At 41.4% G+C, this 19,681-nt stretch overlaps 1 protein-coding gene and 1 long non-coding RNA gene across 6 annotated transcripts in view; both read left to right on the top strand.

The window, feature by feature from the left end:
* Window positions 1-19,681, top strand: part of LOC120521818 (NACHT, LRR and PYD domains-containing protein 3-like) — a 147,861-nt gene that overhangs the window by 101,425 nt on the left and 26,755 nt on the right. For 4 of the 5 annotated variants that reach the window (XR_005632204.1, XM_039743161.1, XM_039743151.1 and 1 more), the window contains exons 14-15: window positions 11,578-11,754; window positions 12,007-12,180. Coding sequence is in view for 4 of the 5 variants with exons in the window: in XM_039743161.1 (XP_039599095.1) it covers window positions 11,578-11,754; window positions 12,007-12,180 (351 nt within the window). In the remaining variant the exon portion in view is untranslated. Of the gene's footprint in view, window positions 1-11,577; window positions 11,755-12,006; window positions 12,181-16,509; window positions 16,548-19,681 lie in introns of those variants that run through there. The other variant, XM_039743168.1, reaches the window with a different exon arrangement.
* LOC120522268 lies at window positions 16,696-19,069 on the top strand. Its single transcript, XR_005632334.1, has 2 exons — window positions 16,696-16,792; window positions 16,931-19,069. It is a non-coding gene; the product is annotated as an uncharacterized LOC120522268 (long non-coding RNA).

The raw sequence follows: 19,681 nt of genomic DNA, 5'->3' as shown, positions 1-19,681 counted from the left end.
AAGAGACACAATGTTGCACATCGCGCAAGTCAAATACCTCAGAAACGCAGGGCAAGACTTGAAGTTTTCACTAAATACATTGTCTTTCTGGAAGTATTTTCTCAAGACAAAGATTAATAGGACTCCTATGCCAGTGGTATGGCTAAGATATGGTATTGCCAGTGTCTTCTTAGATAGATAGATAGATAGATAGATAGATAGATAGATAGATAGATAGATAGATAGATAGATAGATAGATAGATAGATATGTAAGGCACTATATAACATAGATAGATAGATAGATAGATAGATAGATAGATAGATAGATAGATAGATAGATAGATAGATAGATAGATAGATAGATAGATAGATAGATATGTAAGGCACTATATAATTAATAACAGTAAGAAACAGTACAGGAGAAAATAAAAAATACAAAACAGAATCCCTGACATGGTTAAAGGATCACCACCCCCGTGCCAGTACTTTGTGGAGCCCCATTTTGCTTTGATCACAGCCATAAGTCTGTTGGGAATCTTCTCTACCACCTGTGCCCTCCTAGCTGTGTGATATTTGTCCACTCATCCTGCTCAAGCTCAGTCAAACTCTCTGGTGTCCGCTGGTGGGCTGCAGTCTTCAAGTCATTCCACAGATTTTCACTCTGACTCTGACACGACTCTGACACGACCATGCTAGTACATTCACTATTTGATGAAGCCTTAGAGATCCATCTCCTGACTTTATCCCTGTATCTTCTGACATTCCTTGCCATCCATAGTTGATGGTTTGCTTTCAGTTGCACTTCCAAGCTCTAGAATGCTCCAGGATGAGCTGCTGATCCAACAGAATGACTACAATGGATCAGAGGTGGAAGCCAATTAGCTTGGTGTTCAATGGAGAAGTTACACCTGATTGAGTTTAGAAGGATTTTTAGGAGGGTGCTGATCCTTGGACCATCTCAGTGATTTTTTTTTTTTTTTTCTGAACTTGCCTGTTATAAGTTGTACTGAGTAAATATACTGTAGCTTGATAAACATGTTTGTGTGTTGTCTTAATTTCTGACTGCAAAGCACCAGAATGTGAATTTTTGGGGGTGATTCCTTTCCATGGCCACCATATAAAGATAGATAATTTGTGTTACAAACAGAAAACGGTGATTTGTGACTTTTACTGAAATAACAGAAATCCCAGTCAGCTGAGTGCTCATTCCCAGAACACACCGAGTCCGTGTCACATTTTCAGGATGTCAGACATTTTCTTCACCGACTCGTCCTCAGGCCGTTTTACAAGTTTACTGATTTGTGTCATTCAATAAAATTCAATCAGTGACTTGGTGATCGGTGAGCAGCAGCTGATCGTCTTCACAGACTGATTCACTCACTCAGATCAGCAGACCATCATGGCCGTGGTGGGCTTCACAATGAAGTGATTTTCACACAGCATTGACAAACCAGCTTAATCCAGTTCAGGCTGCTCACACAGCTACAACCACACAAGGCCAATTCGGAGTCACCAATTAACCCAACATGCACTTCTTTGGGACATGTGAAGAAAACCAGGAGTGACACGAGGAGAACATGCAGACCTGACTTTCAAAGTCGAGAAGCTGAATCTGTGAGGCCGCAGCTCCAACTCCTCAGCCATCATGCTGTCCTGTTTCCAGTTCAGTTCCTCTTCATCACATTTCTTATTATTTTCAACCTGCATGTTTTGATTTTAAAGCTCATTTAGATAGATAGATAGATAGATAGATAGATAGATAGATAGATAGATAGATAGATAGATAGATAGATAGATAGATAGATAGATAGATAGATGAAAGGCACTATATAATAGATAGATAGATACTTTATTAATCCCAAGGGGAAATTCACATAATCATAATAATCACATAATCACGTAATAATTTCTTATGAAAGCCAGTAGGGCAACAAGCCCAGGTGACAACACAGAAACAACTACAAGCTGATCAAAATTGCACAATATGTGCCTGTCTCGGATGGGTGATGTAAGGAAGATTATAAATGCAGGGAATGGGCCATAACCTTGCCTGATTGATGTGCCAGGCAGTTCCAGAGAGTTAAAAAGAAAAGAAACGCAGAGAGCACAAGTTATTGTCATCTTTTAGAGTGTCAATTGCATGAGTTCCTGCTCAGTTGTCTCCTAATTGTAATTTATATTTACTAAATGTACATTTTTAATCTTGAATCAAGACAGTCATTTTTTCTTTAAATAAAGTTATAAACCGTGCTGCTTACCTTTCCAAAGTATCACAATGTAATCAAATACGTCTCACTTGTAAAAATGCTTGTTTAAGATATTATTTTACTTAAACTCAATTTTTTTCAAGAGGATTTTCCTGAATAAGATATTTAAGAAACATTTTCTAAAAACAAGTCCAAATATCTGTGTCCAGTTTTGTTTTTTAAGTGAACATTTCTTATATTAAGAATGATTTGATATTTTCACTTTAAACGACACAAACACGGTCGATAAAATTTACATTTTTTGCAGTAAGTGGTAAGGGGTGCGCAGGCGGAGACACTCTTGTTTCAGATCAAACTCTGCGATTATTGCAAATCAATCAATCAGCTGGGGATGGTGGAACAAGTGGAAACAACACCAGTCACTCCACAGAGGAGGAAAAGAAACATCTGAGTCTGTTAAAGATGCTGTGACATCCAGCGATGCCCTTGCAGAGCCGACTGCACCTCTGACTGATGCTGCTGTTGCAGTCGATAAGACAGACGAGTTGGCAGAGACTGGTGTTGACCCCACTCCAGCTGATGGACAAATCCCCTACTATAAAACACAAACTGCTACAAGCAACATTGGGATTGTCACAGCAGGAGGAGGCTGAAAGTGAAGTGACGTGGCTGAGGTTATGCAAGGTGAACAGGAATGAACAGTTACTCCGAGTACACAAAAAGGAAGAGAAGCTAGAGGAGGGTGTTGAGGCTAAATGGGTGAGCAAAGTGGACTCCGTTGTAAAATCTGTTGCTCCATCTATGAAGGAGCCTCCTGTGAAAAGGTGCAACAGCGAGAGTGTGGCAGCTGACAGTGATGTTTGTGCATATGAGCCGGTTTCCACAAGCCAGCTTGGAGCTGCTTTGCTTTATTTGAACTGCAACTACCAAGTGGCTGCTGTTTTATTGTGTCTGCCACTAGATGACAGCATAACTCCTAAACATCCATCCATCCAACCCGCTATATCCTAACTACAGGGTCACGAGGGTCTGCTGGAGCCAATCCCAGCCAACACAGGGCACAAGGCAGGAAACAAACCTCGGGCAGGGCGCCAGCCCAAAGTAGGGCACACACACACACCAAGCACACACTAGGGACAATTTAGAATGGCCAATGCACCTCACCTGCATGTCCTTGGACTGTGGGAGGAAACCCACGCAGACACGGGGAGAACATGCAGACTCCACGCAGGGAGGACCAGGGGAGCGAACCCAAGTCTCCTTACTGCGAGGCAGCAGCGCTACCCACTGGGCCACCATGCTCCCTACTCTGTATTACAACTTACTCAATCAAGTTCGCTAACATAGAAACATTAAAGTCATTCAACTCACAAAACACAATTTTTACTCTGAACATTTCAAATACGAACAATCATAACTGCATTAATGCTCTACCCAACGGTCAAGTCCTAAATTTACTGAATGTGTCTGCTGCTATGTGTGTACCACATGATCTCAGGTGTATTCTCACTGGTGACGCCTTACATCCACTTCCCAGGCCATGAGGCAGGAGCTCTGCTGGCAGAGGTTAGGAGCTCCAGCTGATCCTCTGTTGACGTTTTGGTGACCGCGTCTTTGTACCCCACTGTGCTCTGTGTGACTTGGAAGCTTTTCTGTGGGCTCGGTCAGAGTGGACTCAGCAGGTCTGAGGTCCAGTTGGTTGCTTGAGTACAGTGTTCCCTCCACACCAACCAACTAGGAGTGTGGAGCTACCTCTTAGGGGCAAATTCCATCGTCTCCATATGTCGGTTCTGTCGCCCAGAAGGGGCTTCATTTGTATACTCCACGTTCAGGTCAGGAAGATCTCTGGCCATTTTATCATACAGTATGTCAGTTTTGCAACTCACCTTTTAAAATACAGCTTACTGGGAACATCTGTAAATATACATGGATCAAGCTGTGTGTCAATCACCAGGAGAGGTGTTTTCAATCTGCGGGTCATCAGTTGTTGTGAGGGGCTGGTACCCATGTCTTTTGTCAGCATGTTTCTCCAAAGCAAGTTCACTTTCCATGGGCTGTCACTGCACGGCCCACCAGTCTGCAAAGGCTTTTAATGATTTTCACTTTTGGGTACCTTGGGGACAAAGTCACATGCTCAACACCAAACTCCTGGCCAAAACTGGAAAACATAGCACAAGGAAATTGTGGACCTGTGTCTGTGCTGACCTGATCAGGCTGGCCATACCTGGCAAATTGAGCTTTACAACACTTGATGGTAGTGTTTGCTAACAGATCTGGAAATAGTTACATTTTCCAGAAGTCCTTAAGAAAGATATCAGAGAGGCTAAAAGACAGTTGGAGAGGAATATAACAGATGAGGCTAAAGAAGACCCCAAGAGATTCTTTCAGTATTTTAGTAGTAAAAGAACAGTCAAGGAAGAGGCCAAGTTAATCAGAAATAGTAAAGGGGAATTAAAAGATACAGACAGTGAGCAAGTGGATAACCTCAGAGTGGTAACAGGGACTAGTAAGGAGGTACTGAGGGATTTGGAAATTGTAGAGGGAGAAGTGCTGCTCAGATTAAATAAGATGAAATCAAACAAATCACCAGGACCAGAAAATATTTACCCTCAAGTTCTTAAGGAGGCTAGTGAGTACAGATATAAACCCTTCAAATCAGGGAGTTCACCGAATGTGACGAGCACCTCCAAACAGCATAAAGAGACAATGATGTCACACCCTCCCCACACCTCCATGGCAAATTCTGAGTACGGACCTCTTCAGCTACACAGGCAAGGTCTTTCTACTGATCGCTGATCATTATTTAGACTTAGAACATTAGAACATTAGAACACTCTAGATGAGAACAGGCCATTCAGCCCAACAAAGCTCACCAGTCCTGTCCATTTATTTCTTCCAAAAAAACATCAAGTCGAGTTTTGAAAGTCCCTAACGTCTTACTGTCTACCACACTACTTGGTCGCTTATTCCAAGTGTCTATCGTTCTTTGTGTAAAGAAAAACTTCCTAATGTTTGTGCGAAATTTACCCTTAACAAGTTTCCAACTGTGTCCTCGTGTTCTTGATGAACTCATTTTAAAATAACAGTCTGGAATTCCCCAAGTGTACTTACACTTTTCTGTGCTCCCCAGGTTGTCTGGGAGTTTTGGCTTGGCTTACTTTAGTGTGCTTTGTTGGTCGGGTCTTTGGACGTCCACGGCTTTAATTGTGTCGTCCAGTTTAATCTGCATTAGCACATACATCCTCAGGTCCGTTTGTTCTGCAGCTCAGCAGATGTCAATAGTGGATGCTAAAGTGAGTTCCTGTTCTCTTCGCAAGCGACGGCACATGCCCTCATCAGCAATACCAAACACCAGCTTGTCTCTAATCAGTTCATCTTTCAATTCTCCATAATCACACGTAGCAGCTTTCTCTCAATTTGGTTACAAGTGCCTCTTATTTCCCCTTCCTCTTCTTCCTTGAGGGATACAAAAGCAAAGCACTTGAATATAATGTTTTTGTAGGTTTAAAATGTCTCTTCAAGGTGGCCAAGATAGCAGTGGAATTCTTTTGTTGCTCCTCTGTCAAGTGCAGATTCTATCACTCACCATGTTGGCACTCACTACTTGTTACTCATCTCCAGGTGGCTGTTTGCACCTCTGAAGGTTACTTGTGCTGTCTTGAGGCTAAAATAAAATCCCGAAATTCTGCATTGAAAATCTCCCAGTTTGCAGCCAGGTCATCCTCATTTCAGCTGATGGTGGTATGGCGTTCATGAACATAATTACTCAGTTATTTCTCAAATGGCTTCTTAGTTGGACGTGTGGTTGAGCTGTCACAAAATTACAACATTTTTGTTTCAAACATCTGACCCCATGTTTGTGCATATGAACCACAAAGAGACATTTCCCACAAGCCAGCTGGAACTGCTTTATCTGAGTAGGCTCTATGCACACTCTCTTCCGGACTGTGAGTCAGCCAGCTGCTTAACTTTGGGCGCTGATGTCAAAATGGACTTGCTGTGGTGTTTTTCACCTGCTCCCTTCACGATGTGTCCAGACTTACAGTAAATGGCGTAATTCGCAATTTTCAAATGCTGTGCCAAACAGCAGGAGCTAAAAAGGAGAAGGCTTCAAACTTGAAATTTCAAGCTACATCCACAAGGTAAGGTCTACTGTGTCTACTATGAACTTATGTGGGACAAATATGTGATTACATTGGGCTTCTTTAAAACAACAGAATTTCAATAACTAGTCATTAAACCTTATCTAGAGACAGGTGAATATTTATGTAAGCTTAATATATAATAACATGAGTCTGTTGGGCATCTTACCTTGTAAAAAAGCTAATGTCTCTGTCTCAGCCAGCACAATGGTGAATGGCCAACCTCTGCTTCATTGTAGGGGTCTCAGTTTGTTTGCTTAGCTGGATGGTCTCCTCTCTGAGATACATGTTAACATCAAAAGCTAGGTCAACAACTGCTGGATCCAGAGCCGAATTGTAGCCATGATCATCCTCCTCCTCACCCATTCTGTCATCCTCCATTTGTCACTTTTCCCTCCCCTAAACTCCCAGTCTTGAAAGTGCACCAGAGAAATTTCCATTCAAATAACACAGGAACTGCTCTCTTCTTCAACAGTCGCCATCCTGTCTCAGATGCCCCCTAATGAATTTTAAAATACTGACTACAAACTCGGGTATGGGGACCAACTGTAAAACTCTCTCTCCAAATGACAACAATCCATTCAGATCAGGTTTCCACATGGGATGGAAATGTATGAAAACTAAATACAGTAATCTATCCTCGATCGCGGGGGTTGCGTTCCAGAACCCCCCGCGATAGGTGAAAATCCGCGAAGTAGAAACCATATGTTTGTATGGTTATTTTTATATATTTTAAGCCCTGATAAACTCTCCCACACTGTTTATAAATATTCCCCGCACAGTCATACTTCATAAACCCTTTGTATTCTCTTAGATATTAGGTAAGATTCATTGAAATTATTTATGTAAACACACTGTTTATATACAGTAAAACCTAAATATTATTTTAAAGATATCGAGCATCTCCAATATCACATATGGTACAGCCATTACGATAGACAGGCCACCAGCAATAAATACGTACAATGCAAGAAAAATTGTATAAAATGTGTGTACAGTGACACTAAACGTACGTACATGTACTAAACACTGTAAGTAGAAAATTAATTATGGTTACTCACCAACAATGACACGATGACTTGTCCGATAACAATGAGTTTTATTTTACTGCACAACAAAGGAGAGCGATACAGCTCTTCTAAAGGACCCACTTCAGGCAACTGTATATCACTGCCGTTGTTCTTCTTCTGGCAGTCTTCAATCCAAATCCCTGAAGCGAATTCCATCCAGACTACTGCCTTATTACATCCACTTACAACTTGTTTTGCACCCTGGTTAAAAGGACACTGTGGCCGTAGATCTTATATTCCTTTCCTACTTTTTAAATAAAAAGAATCGTAGCCTCAGTGAGGCAGTTGCAGGAGCAGATTGTTTTGGAGCCATAATGAAGCGCTTGACTACAAACAAAGATAAACACAAAAGAGCACAAAAGTTAACTGTTTACACAGCGAAACACATTAATGCTGAATGAGCGAGACAAGACTTCCTGGTTAACGCCGCGGAATTGAATTTGGTGCTCCGTCGCTGAGCCATTCAGCACACAGGAACATAACTGTGTGCTCTGATTGGTTAGCTTCTCAGCCATCTGCCAATAGCGTCCCTTGTATGAAATCAACTGGGCAAACCAACTGAGGAAGCATGTACAGGAAGTAAAAAGACCCATTATCCGCAGAACCCGTGAAGCAGCGAAAAATCCGTGTTATATATTTAGATATGCTTACATAAAAAATCTGCGATAGAGTGAAGCCTCGAAAGTCGAAGCGCGGTATAGCGAGGGATTACTGTACCTTCTTGTTCTTACTGGAAGTTTAACATAAAGGTACACAACAATGTTCATCTGTAGAACTCTCTGTCCGCTGAAATTGAAATGTCTTCATCTCAGACACTCTCATCACAAAACAAAAATCACAACTATAGTCTGGAGAAAAGAAGTGACTGAGCCTGCTGAGATTTCAACAAAAGTAGTCAGCACCACCGTGTGCATATCACCTATTGCAAATAACAAGTGATGCCGACATGACTTGACTGTTTAATGCCACTAGGTGGCAGCATAACCCCTTAATAGGAGATGGGGAAGCCACTGTTTAGGACAGTGACATGTCCTCAAAAGGTGATCGTTTATCAAGCTCTCAGAGTAGAGGCAGCTATAGATCAGGCATCAGAGAATTTTCTTTTCCAGATTGGCCCCTTTTTGTGACCTTGGCTAAATCCTTATGAACAGCACAGCCTCTCTAGAAACAGAGGAAAAAGACAAAGTAAGATTAAAAAATATTGTCAGTACAGTTTGACTTTCCCATCAAACCCAGTAATAATGGAGTAGTCTGCTTGTAGTTTCATTGTGTTATTGGTCAATGGGCTCCTTTTTTTGATATTTTCCTGTTTTTTGTCCAATGTCTGTTGTTTCCTTGGGCTCTCTAAACATCAAATAGCGGCTCTATTTGAGTATCTGGCACAGAAGGGCTTTTGTGTCTTCTTCTTATAAAATATACACACAATCAGGAAAAGTGGCAGAGGTACTGGGTGGCGACCTTTGGGAAGATTTATTGAGCCACCTAAATGACATTGAACATATATACCCTGCTGTTTAAATAATGTTCAGGGCTCTATATAAATAAAATGTATTATTATTTTTATTATTATTATTATTATCATCATCATCTTCAAGCTGCCTCAGGTCAGTTCTAACTCTGCTGCCAAAGAAAGGAGACCCCTGCTGCCTCCAAAACTGGCAGCCGGTCAGCCTTTTACATGCGGGCTACAAACTTTTTTCGAAAAAGTTAGCTGTCTGTTTGAGAACAGTAATGAAACAGCTCATCTCACCCGAACAGACTTGCTGTGTGTTGGGATGTTCCATCAACGACAACATCTTCTTTGTCCAGGATCCAGTGGCTGCTTCCAGGGTTTTGGCTTTAAGGTAGCTTTGAATTCTTCTGATGAAGTAAAAGCTTTAGACGGAGTGGACTATCAATATCCATTTAGAGTTTTATAAAGACTTTAGGGATTGGGAAGTCCATTTTTAAACTTTATACAACTTTTATATACAAATGCTTTTAGGATGTTAAAAATTAATGATGGGCTGGGCTATTCCTTTCAGGTGTCTCGGGGTATTCATCAGGGCTGCACCTTCTCTGGTATGTTATTTTTACTATCTGTGGACCTACTGCAGGGTCTGACCATTCCTTGCTGTCCCAACTCTGGACATTCTGAATGGTGGACAAGTCTGAGGGTACCCGAGTCCTGGAGGAGGACTGGAAGTGCAGAGCAGAGCTGACATTGGGTCTCATCTTCTTTTAGGCAGCTAAAAACATTCAGGTGGTCCATCATCACAGCAGAACACAGAAATGACATTTCATTTGATCTCAGCTTGCAATCTGCCTGTGTTTTGAGTGTTTTATGTTCTTCATTTATTCTTGGCATGGAGGTTTGCTCCCAGTGTGTGAGACAGTGTGCTAACTGCTGTGCCACCATGCTGCCCACTTGTCTTGCGTCAGTTCATCTTCCACAGTTGGTGAGATGCACATTAGTTTCAGAAGTTCAGACCTCCTTTAGCCTTGAGGTCCTGGACTTGAAGTCCCTTGGACGCGGGTTCAAATCCTGCCTGTGACGTCCCCTGTGAGTCACTTCACCTGCTCGTATGACTGTGTCATGAAACAGAAAGGCGCTATATAAAAAAAAAGGTGCTTGTTCTGTCTCCATCTTCTTATATAATACGCTTATCTGTCCAGGATTTTAAATCACCTGTAGCTCGCAAACCGTTTCACCTATTGACTTGAAATTTGGTACACATATACTACTTGACGTCTACTTTCCACAGAGTGATGATTTTTATTACTATTTTTATTTTTATTTTATTTTATTGTAGAATCAACTCTTGGCAGTGCACAGCAGGGCGGCCGTGTGGCGCATGCGTATGGGCATCGTTAAACATTCTTGAGGCAGATTGAAGACTTAAATGCCAGCTTAAGTGAAAAATTAAAGAAAACATACTAAGGAATTGCAACACAAACACTGAATTAATCAGTTTTAGCGCAAAAAGATGCTGACAACGAAGAGAAGCAGTGGGCCGCTAGGGTGGAGAAAAGAAGAGCTGCTGAGGAAACAGCAAGAGCATCAACCTCTGAGCAAATGAATGGTAAATGTACACAGAAAGAGGATGAAAACTAGGAATGCTCAAGTCAAGTGGATTCACTGCATGTTATCGTGCAGTACGCCGTTACTGGTATTTTATATTCCAGATTGTTCTCAGTGGTATTTGCACAGGAATTCTGAGATGAACGCCAGTCCACTTGTCAGTGTTTGTGAAGACGTTGAAAACATTTTGGATTTCTAATTTGTCCATTTCCTTATCAAGTTCTCCTCTTTATTATTTTATATTATAAGTTTTTCAGTTTCATACCTAAAGTTCAAACCCTTAAATGTGCTTCACTGACCAAGGAATATGAAGTGAAGGATTATGGGAGAAATGGTGACAATGAATGGGACTGAGGTGACAAGTCCAGTGTGACATTTCCTGTCCTGAATGATTAGATGGGTTATTCATGTCACTCGCTGTCATCACGCAGGTGTCACTCGGTGTCTTATTCCTCGTATTTTTAATTTTTACTGACATATCTGACTAGCGTGCAGCACGTCACCGCTCTCTGGTGCTGCGATAAACAAGAAGGGATTACAATGGAGAAGGTCATTGGATTGAATTTGATGGAGTAGAAGACCCCAATCCCCCCACCTCTCTCCTGTTTCTGACCTTTCCAGTGGTGTGTTAGTGCCCCCTTGAGGCGGCCCAAGTGACAAATGACACAGGAGGTGATGTCAGGTCAGTCAGCTCTCAGATCAACTGAACTAATAAACTTTGGAGCTCACAAACAGAGAGAACGAGAAGAAGAGCCGTCCATTAGAGAGCCATCCTTCTGTGTCTCGTCTTCACGCCATGTTTGTTTCTCCACATTGTTATTGTCTTCTCCTTCTCCATACAATTCCAGTGTTGTCTTCTTAATCGTCATCTCTAAACGTGTCTCACTCCATCAAGAGACCCCAGTAGATCAAAGGCTTTTCTTCTAATCTTCCTGCTTTTCTCTGAGTTTTTGTTTCATTCCCAAGATGCTCTTTCTTCTCCTGTGCTCAGTGCTTCAATATGGATGGATGTCACAAGGACTCAGGCTTTGTCACAGTGTCACTTATTTATTGTACTGTTATCCTCTCTGTCTGTCTGTCCCGACTCATGTCCTCACTTGTCTGTTCATCTCCACAGGCTCCAGTCATGTGGTCTCACCACCAGATGTTGCTCAGCTCTCTCCTCAGCTCTCTCTGCTCCAAACTCACGACTGACTGAGCTGTGGCTGAATGAGAACAACAACTTGGAGGACTCAGGAGTGGAGCAGCTGTGTGAGGGGCTCAGGAGTCCAAACTGTAAACTGGAGACACTGGGGTGAGTAGAAAACACTGAGCGTGCATGTGTGTGTGTCTGTGTGTGTGTGTGAGTGTGTTTGTATATTTTGAATTTCTTCCTGACACTTTGGTGACTCTTACTAGCATGTCATGTTTGAACTGAACCAGCTGACAGGCTGCAATGTCTCCTCCCAATCAGAGTAGCTGAGTTGAGTTTTTCTCGGCTCTTTGTTATGAGGTCCTCACCCACAGACCTTCCTCTGTCCTCACTTGTCCCTCTTTGTCTCCACAGCCTAGTGTCATGTTGTCTCACCGCTAGATGTTGCTCAGCTCTCTCCTTGGCTCTCTCTGTTCCAAACTCACAGCTGACTGACCTGTGGCTGAATAAGAACAACATGGATGACTCAGGCATGGAGCAGCTGTGTGAGGGGCTCAGGAGTGCAAATTGTAAAGTGAAAAAACTGAGGTGAGTAGAAAACACTGAGTGTGTGTGTTTGATGAATTTTGTGTGCTAGGACTTTATTGATGTCCTGCCAAACCAAGTGCTGTGTTTAATACTAGAATCCCTGAAGCCAATGAAAAAAACTTGTAATCCCGGCCCACCTTAAATCCCTTCGCAGCTCCACATCAACACCTTTTGTTTTATAAATATGTCAATCAGCACAAGCCACAAGCAGCCAGCTATCCCATCACTCGCCTTGATGGAGCTCAGTTCTCCCAACTCAAGCCAAGGCTCCTTATCTGTGTGTGATGTGCCTGGAGTTGTAGAGGGTAAATAATACAGTATATCATTATTTGGAATACATGAATTTCATGAGTGTTCTATGTCTAAAAAGATCTGGGAAAGTGTAGGATGACAGGAAATGCGAGAAATGAAAGAAATGTTGAACACATACCTAAAACACAAACTTTTTCCATGTTATACTAATAATGATGTGAAGTGTATAATGTGTGAAAACTTTAGTCCAAATATCAAATAAACACGTGTGCTTTTATTCAAGAACACAACCAAAGGAAAAAAAAATCATTCAATTTACATGTTGCTGTCAATTAGTTACAAACTCAAACTCAAATGTCAATTGACAGGAAGTTCATACATATTCTTGGATACTTCTTGTCAGCGTGTGAAATAATCAAAAACAGTTTGTTGATTAGAGAAATGATCAATACGTTCTTATCTACGATATTCAGATTCAAACTCAGGATCTAAAGCAGGATGTAGGCCCTTGTCTTACACATCGTCATTATTTAGACAGTTCTTCAAGAACGTTTGTGGAAATGTGGGGTATATTGCCCATTCATCTAATATACCACTGTAAATAAATATTTAACAATGATAAGTTACAAAACAATTGGATGAACAATTACATTTAACATGGTGTCACTAAGTAGTGATCATTGTATCCCAACGGTAATGTAGGTGAAGATCTCCTGTTATGTCTTTTATTACTTACATTGTCAGTGTTGTAACTGAATATCATTTGGCCTGTGCAGTGGGTACCATAGCCTCAGATTACAGTGTAAATTTATATAGCACCTTGATGGACTTTACTGTCCTTTGGTACTTATAACTTTTCTAACTACAGTATGTTGATATATGTACCCACCCTTTGGTGTCTGATCCCTTTAAATGAATTACACTAGTAATTGGATAGTTGTAACATAAATCAGATGCTATTCCAGATCTATTGCTATGATTATTAATAATTGTTCTTAACCATTATTATTGCATAATTGTACACTATATTTTGTCCTCCACAACTTCACTATGGGATGTTGTATTCCCTTTCATTTTACAATTTATATCATTGGTGGTAAATTATGCATATCCTCATACCGTTGAGCCCCTCTTATAATACTTTCAAGTAGATTCCTAAACTTACTATATACATGCCTTGTCCAACCCAGTGGTTTATAGATAAAGTCTTTTGCTTGGTGGCTTTGCAGATCCCTCCGAACAAATGTGTGGCTGGTACAGGAACTAAATAGTTTTGCCATTACTGGAACAGAAACTAAACAGTCTGATTGCCATTAGAGAGCTAATTAGATGCACAAATTCAGCAGAGGAACACTTCACTTCAGTCCTGCAGTGGATACAACAGTCAATCATGGGAGTCCTTGCATTCAACAGCTGTCATCTCATCTCTTACCTCAGTGGCATTTCACAGTCTGTTTGTGTTAAAATCCATAGAAACGTTGTTTTTGCAACAAATGTCCGCACAACCATACCATGGCATCAGATTTACTTAGCTGGACTTCCAATCTTTGTTTGATTTTGCACTCCTTCCACTTTGGATAAGTGAGTCGTTTCTTCACCAGCTATTATCAGGTATGTGCAGCAAACCAAGAGTCATTAGTGCAGTACAGTCACTTTATGTCTTCGTTCGTAGAACACCACATTTTCTGCATTGATAAAGAACCACCACTGAGTTGGAGAGGTTTGAACAACCACTAAATTGAGTGGCCAAACTAAAATACTTACTATGCTAAATAAAGAAGGGTGAAGGTTAGAGCAAATGCATAACATAAAACAATACTTTATCATTCATATGTATAATACAATACACAGCACTATTAATGGAAATCCTAGACTCTCAGTTCCCAGTCTCATATCATACATCATAAAAAACAGTTAGAGATAAATTAATATGTCAGTTTATTACAAAATTAACACATTGCATAAGTTATCCATCACAGATATCTTAAATTATAACAAGATGCTACATATTTGAACTTATGGGTGTATTAATTTTTGTCTAAAACAAAATCTATCCTACAATATCTATACCCTATAACAAACTGAAGCTTATCTTTCAAGAGACAAATCTCTTAAATGTCTTTAAGATATTACAACAGCACAGTTTATATAGACTAATGGTAAACATTTGAATTATTCCCATATAATATAAATTTCCTGATGTATAACTGACTTAACAATCTACTCAGCTATGTGCATTATCACTGAGCACTAACCTTAATACATTGATGTGACAACAAATCTTCATAAAATTAATCATTAACTGATACAAATGAATGCATGTATTCAGTTCTAATACATTTCATTATTACTGAACTGTTAATAATAATAATCATTTGACATAAATCAAAATATGTAATTACTCTTCACTGTATTTTATATGCAAACTAGAGAAAGAAATTAGTCTAGTTTAATATGGCAACATTTAGCCTATTTGCTCTTTACACTTATTTTTATCATTTAAACATTTTATTATACAGAATGTTATACCCTTACACTTGCACAACTAATCAGCATGCAAGGAACTAATTCCAATAATTGCTGTTCATTAATCTATGATTGATAAGCAAACATCTACCACCCGTTGGTCAGATTACATCTAATTTCTCTGCCCAGACTTGCTGTTAAAACTATTTCTTGCAGCTTGTATAGGAATATGCTGTGTGTTTCATACATTGGTCACAGGGTGTGCTGAATCTGCAGAAAAATAACATCTATAGTTTTGAAGTTACATATCTTTTATGCTTACAATACGTTATTGAAATTCAGATTCTTAATTCTTAACTGACCTTCTGCTTAGCATCTCCCTTTTCTAATATTCAGCAAGGTCAATACGTCATGGCTTTATTTAACACTGTTTCTGTTTCTAGGCTTCATCAATGACATTCCTGGCTCACTGACTAGGTACAGGATGGATTATCAATACCAATTAAGTTATTCTTATTACCACGTTTGATTTTACTTGCTACAGCATTTTTTAGATATTCACATGTATTACTAGTACAATTAAATTTGGATATGATCCCATGTTACTATGCTGTTATGTTATTATGTGAGGCGTTCCCCATCTTTAGGATTTGCTTCACATTATTGATTAGTCAGCTGACAGGCAATCATAATAAAACAACTTCTCAGGACACAAGCTGGTATTACTTTTATCAAATTAGGTAAAAGGTAAATGCTGATCCGTTATCGGTGACAACAGCCAGCTGTGGGGTAAGGGTGCCAATAAATCACTCTGCCAATCCATCGCTTTGCAGATTTAGGCTGTGCTGTGGTTTTCTTGATTCCTACTGGGCACACATGGCCTCAAACACTTTGATTTTAAAATTGCACCCCTGATCTGAATGAACTACAACTGGAAAGCCAAAACAGCTAATGATGCCCTCAATTAGAGCCTCTGCCATGGTCTCTGCTTCCTGATTCGGCAAAGCATTCGCCGCTGGCCATTTAATGAGACAGTCCATGGCCACAAGCACATCACAGTTTCCTCAGCTAGATTTTAGGAAGGGACCCCACACATCTATCTCCACTCGTGCCTTGGGTTCCCCCACCCTGTATTGTTGGTTGTCCCAGAGGGCCCTTCTTGGCTGTGCAGGGGTCACGCTGACAAAAGAAATCCTCCACGTCCCTGTGACAGCGTCGCCAATTAAAGTGCCTGAAGAGCCATTTTAGAGTTTCTATCTCTCTGAAGTCTCCTGCCCTTGGGGCTTCATGCACGTGTCTCAGAATCTTCACCTGTACCACCTTGGGCACTACAATCTGTCATTTCCCCTCACCAGTTACCTGTTCCTGCCATCTCATTTCAAGACCCCCTGCTGGATGGTCAGACTGTCCCACTGGGACTAGAGCCCTTTATCACAGCGCTCTCTGGTGCCACCTCCTCCACATCAGTCAAGTTCCATCTCTGCCCAATTCCTTACTTTGCTCAGCTCTTAGTATTCACACCAGGTTCTTACATCTTCAAGGCACAGTTAGAACACAGCAGGGGGGTCCCTTCTCCAACTGTTCGGCCTTCTTTTTCTCCTGCTTTTCCAGTTGTGTGCAGTACTGAGTGTCATCCTCTGCACATGGTCGCCAGTACAGGGTGTATGCATTGAGGAGGGTGCTGCCTTCACGGTACTTCAGTGAGGATTGGGATATTGAAACCCTCGAGCCAGCAGGCCACTTGTCCTATTGAAGGGCTGAATGATCGCGCCGCACAACAAAATGGCAGACAGCAAAGACGGTGATGGAAACATCTAGTAGCTTCTACTACCGCCAAGAGCTCCCTTTGTGTAATGTGGTCAGCTCAGAGGGAGCAGAAGACGTTCAGCACAATGTGAGTCAGTCATGTTAAACATTTCAAACTGGACTGGTCACTGAAGTATTGAGCAACATTCATTTTATCATCCATATAAAATGCAGAGTGTGGACATTTGGAGGGATAATTTCGATTTTTTTTTTATTTTTATTCCAGTTCGTTGAACTAGTAAATGGAAATTGGAGCACTTTAAACTATTTGTGAATGCATTTAGAAAAATGCACTGTTAATGGTGAAGCTCATTTGAAAACATTCTTTTTAATGTTGTTTACAGTAAGACAAGGTAATATGTCTTGTTGGTTAATTGGTTAAAATAAGCCGTCAGCCTCTGTATCATTTAGACATGTAAAGCACAAGTGATAGTGACTCCCGTCTGATTTATGATTTTTTGTTTTACAGCTCAGTCCTCATCAGCGGAGGAGAACTCTGTCATCGCTCGTTCGTCACACAAACTTGACATGGTGACAACACATTTAGATTAGCGTGTATTCATTGTTTGAATTGTCTTCAGCACACTATAGAAATGTCGTATTAAACTAAGATACTTCTACACGGCCAGATCAGGGTGACACGGTGGTCACTGAGGAGCTCTGCTCACACCACACTATCAAACAGCCACCACTGCCACCACTCAGTCCTCAAGATTATAAACCTGTCTGATGAGACCTCAATTAAAGAAAAATAAAAAGAAAAGTTTAAAACCAAAATATGAGAGGGTAGAGCACAATCAGAGCGGGTAGCTAATAAATCACTTCTATGAGATCTGACATTTGATGTACAGTATCACCATGCTGGAAAAGAGAAAGTGGACTGCTGGGTGGTTGCAGGAATTCTGACATTCCACACTTTTAAATGGCCACTTCTCAGCTCTTTGTTTTATTATCATTTGACTGACACCCTGATCTAAGGTGACTTACAACATTTCAGATACAATACCTTTTTTTTTTTTCCTCAGGCAGGTGAAGTGACTTGCTCAGGTCACACAGTGGTATCAGTAGTGGCATTTGAACCCACAGCCTCAGGGTTTGAAGTCCAAAGACTAAACCGCTGCGCCATCAGCAGACAGACGGAGTGCCAACCACTGAGTCTGAGCTGATGGCCAGGATGCAGGACGTTTGATTTTTTCACTGTGATGTGTTGATCTGTGATTTTAATTCTTTCTATTGCTTGTTACCCTCACCATAAGGCCAGACCACCTCACTTACCTCCTCTGGTGGTCCTGTTTCAAGTTTATTACATATTCTTTAAGTTCTCACCTTATCCATATGATGGAGCCCACCAATCCATCACAAGACCCTGACCTTGGCCTCTTGTACCCCATTCTTCTTCTTTCTCTCACCACTCAGCACTCGTGTCCACAAGTAAAGATCGGATGGTTGGCTGACCGGTAAATTATAATCTTCATCAGAGAATACAGCTGGTAAGACATTCACAAAACAGAGACTCCATGTGGCATATGGTCACCACTGACGCTGATGTTCGCAAAGCACAACTGGGCTGAAGTTACAAACTCCCATGAGCCCTCAAATATGTGGAAGAACAAAGAGCTGCTCCAGCGTTATGGGCCGGATGGACTCCACGCTGCTTCTAATGAGTTTGATTTTCAGTTATTGACGGTGTCTCCATGTCACTACTCTGACTTGTGTGTCCCAGGGAGGCTGAGGTAGGCTGTCACTCAATAATTGGGACATTTCCTCCACTCCTGCTGCCTGGACACTGAGAAGTCTTTGTCACTGTGGCCACCTTTTTGTCCTGCTGATCCTACTCTGTCAAGTCCATGAATCCCAAGGCCCTGCAGGTAACATTGTATGGAAGGCCTCTATTTTCACCATGACAGCTTCTTGTGCCCCTGATGTCCACCATGACAGGTAGCAGCAGATGTGTGGTCACAACTGAGATGTTGACCAGGCACAGTCAGACTCCATGTCCTTCACACTCAGCCCGCCCTGAACAGAGCCACCTGCTGGTCATTCCCAATACAACATCACTGCCTGTCTGGTCTGTGCAGCTCAGTGCTGAGTCTGTAATGAAAGTTTACAAGTGAGTGAACTCCCACTTTGGGGTCAGGGAGCCGAAAGTACTTTAATATCTAAAAATAGAGACCTCGCTGAAATGAGAAACTGACACTCAGAGGGCCTTCTGTGTGTGGACTGGAAAGTCTCATCTAAGGCTCTGGACAGTCGTCAGAGAGACATTAAAGTTTTATCATCAATGAGGATCAGACTGCCTGTGTTCCTAACTGCACCTTTTACTGTAACATTACGTAGAGTGAGGGGTGAATACGTCTGACAAGAGTGTGGGGTTCAAAAATGGGATTGGATTAGTTAGAGCGAGAGAAAACTTTAGCAAACCAGAGAAAAGGTGATACATATCTGATTCTGATCTATCTATCTATCTATCTATCTATCTATCTATCTATCTATCTATCTATCTATCTATCTATCTATCTATCTATCTATCTATCTATTATTATAGTGCCCTTCAGCCCACCCTGTCAGCTTTACCCCCCGTCCTCCTCTACTGGACTGTCACTTCCTCTCTGGCGATGTTAGCTCTCTTCAATTCACTCCTTGTCTTTTCTCTCAATGTTTTCAATTGTCTCTCTATTTTCATTTTGAAGGACGCTATATAATATAAAGGCTGACTGACTGCACGTCTGGAGAGACCCCCATGTTTAAGTGCAAACTCCACAGACCCTGACCTGGTGACAACAAGGAATATGAAGTGAAGGATTATGGGAGAAGTGATGGCAATGAGGGCGGCACGGTGGCGCAGTGGGTAGCGCTGCTGCCTCGCAGTTAGGAGACCTGGGTTCGCTTCCTGGGTCTTCCCTGCTTGGAGTTTGCATGTTCTCCCCGTGTCTGTGTGGATTTCCTCCCACAGTCCAAAGACATGCAAGTTAGGTGG

The sequence above is a fragment of the Polypterus senegalus genome, chromosome 2, assembly GCF_016835505.1.
Source record: "Polypterus senegalus isolate Bchr_013 chromosome 2, ASM1683550v1, whole genome shotgun sequence".
NCBI lineage: Eukaryota > Metazoa > Chordata > Cladistia > Polypteriformes > Polypteridae > Polypterus > Polypterus senegalus.
The sequence above is the reverse complement of the archived record's forward strand: the minus strand, read 5'-3'. Positions and strand labels throughout refer to the sequence as shown.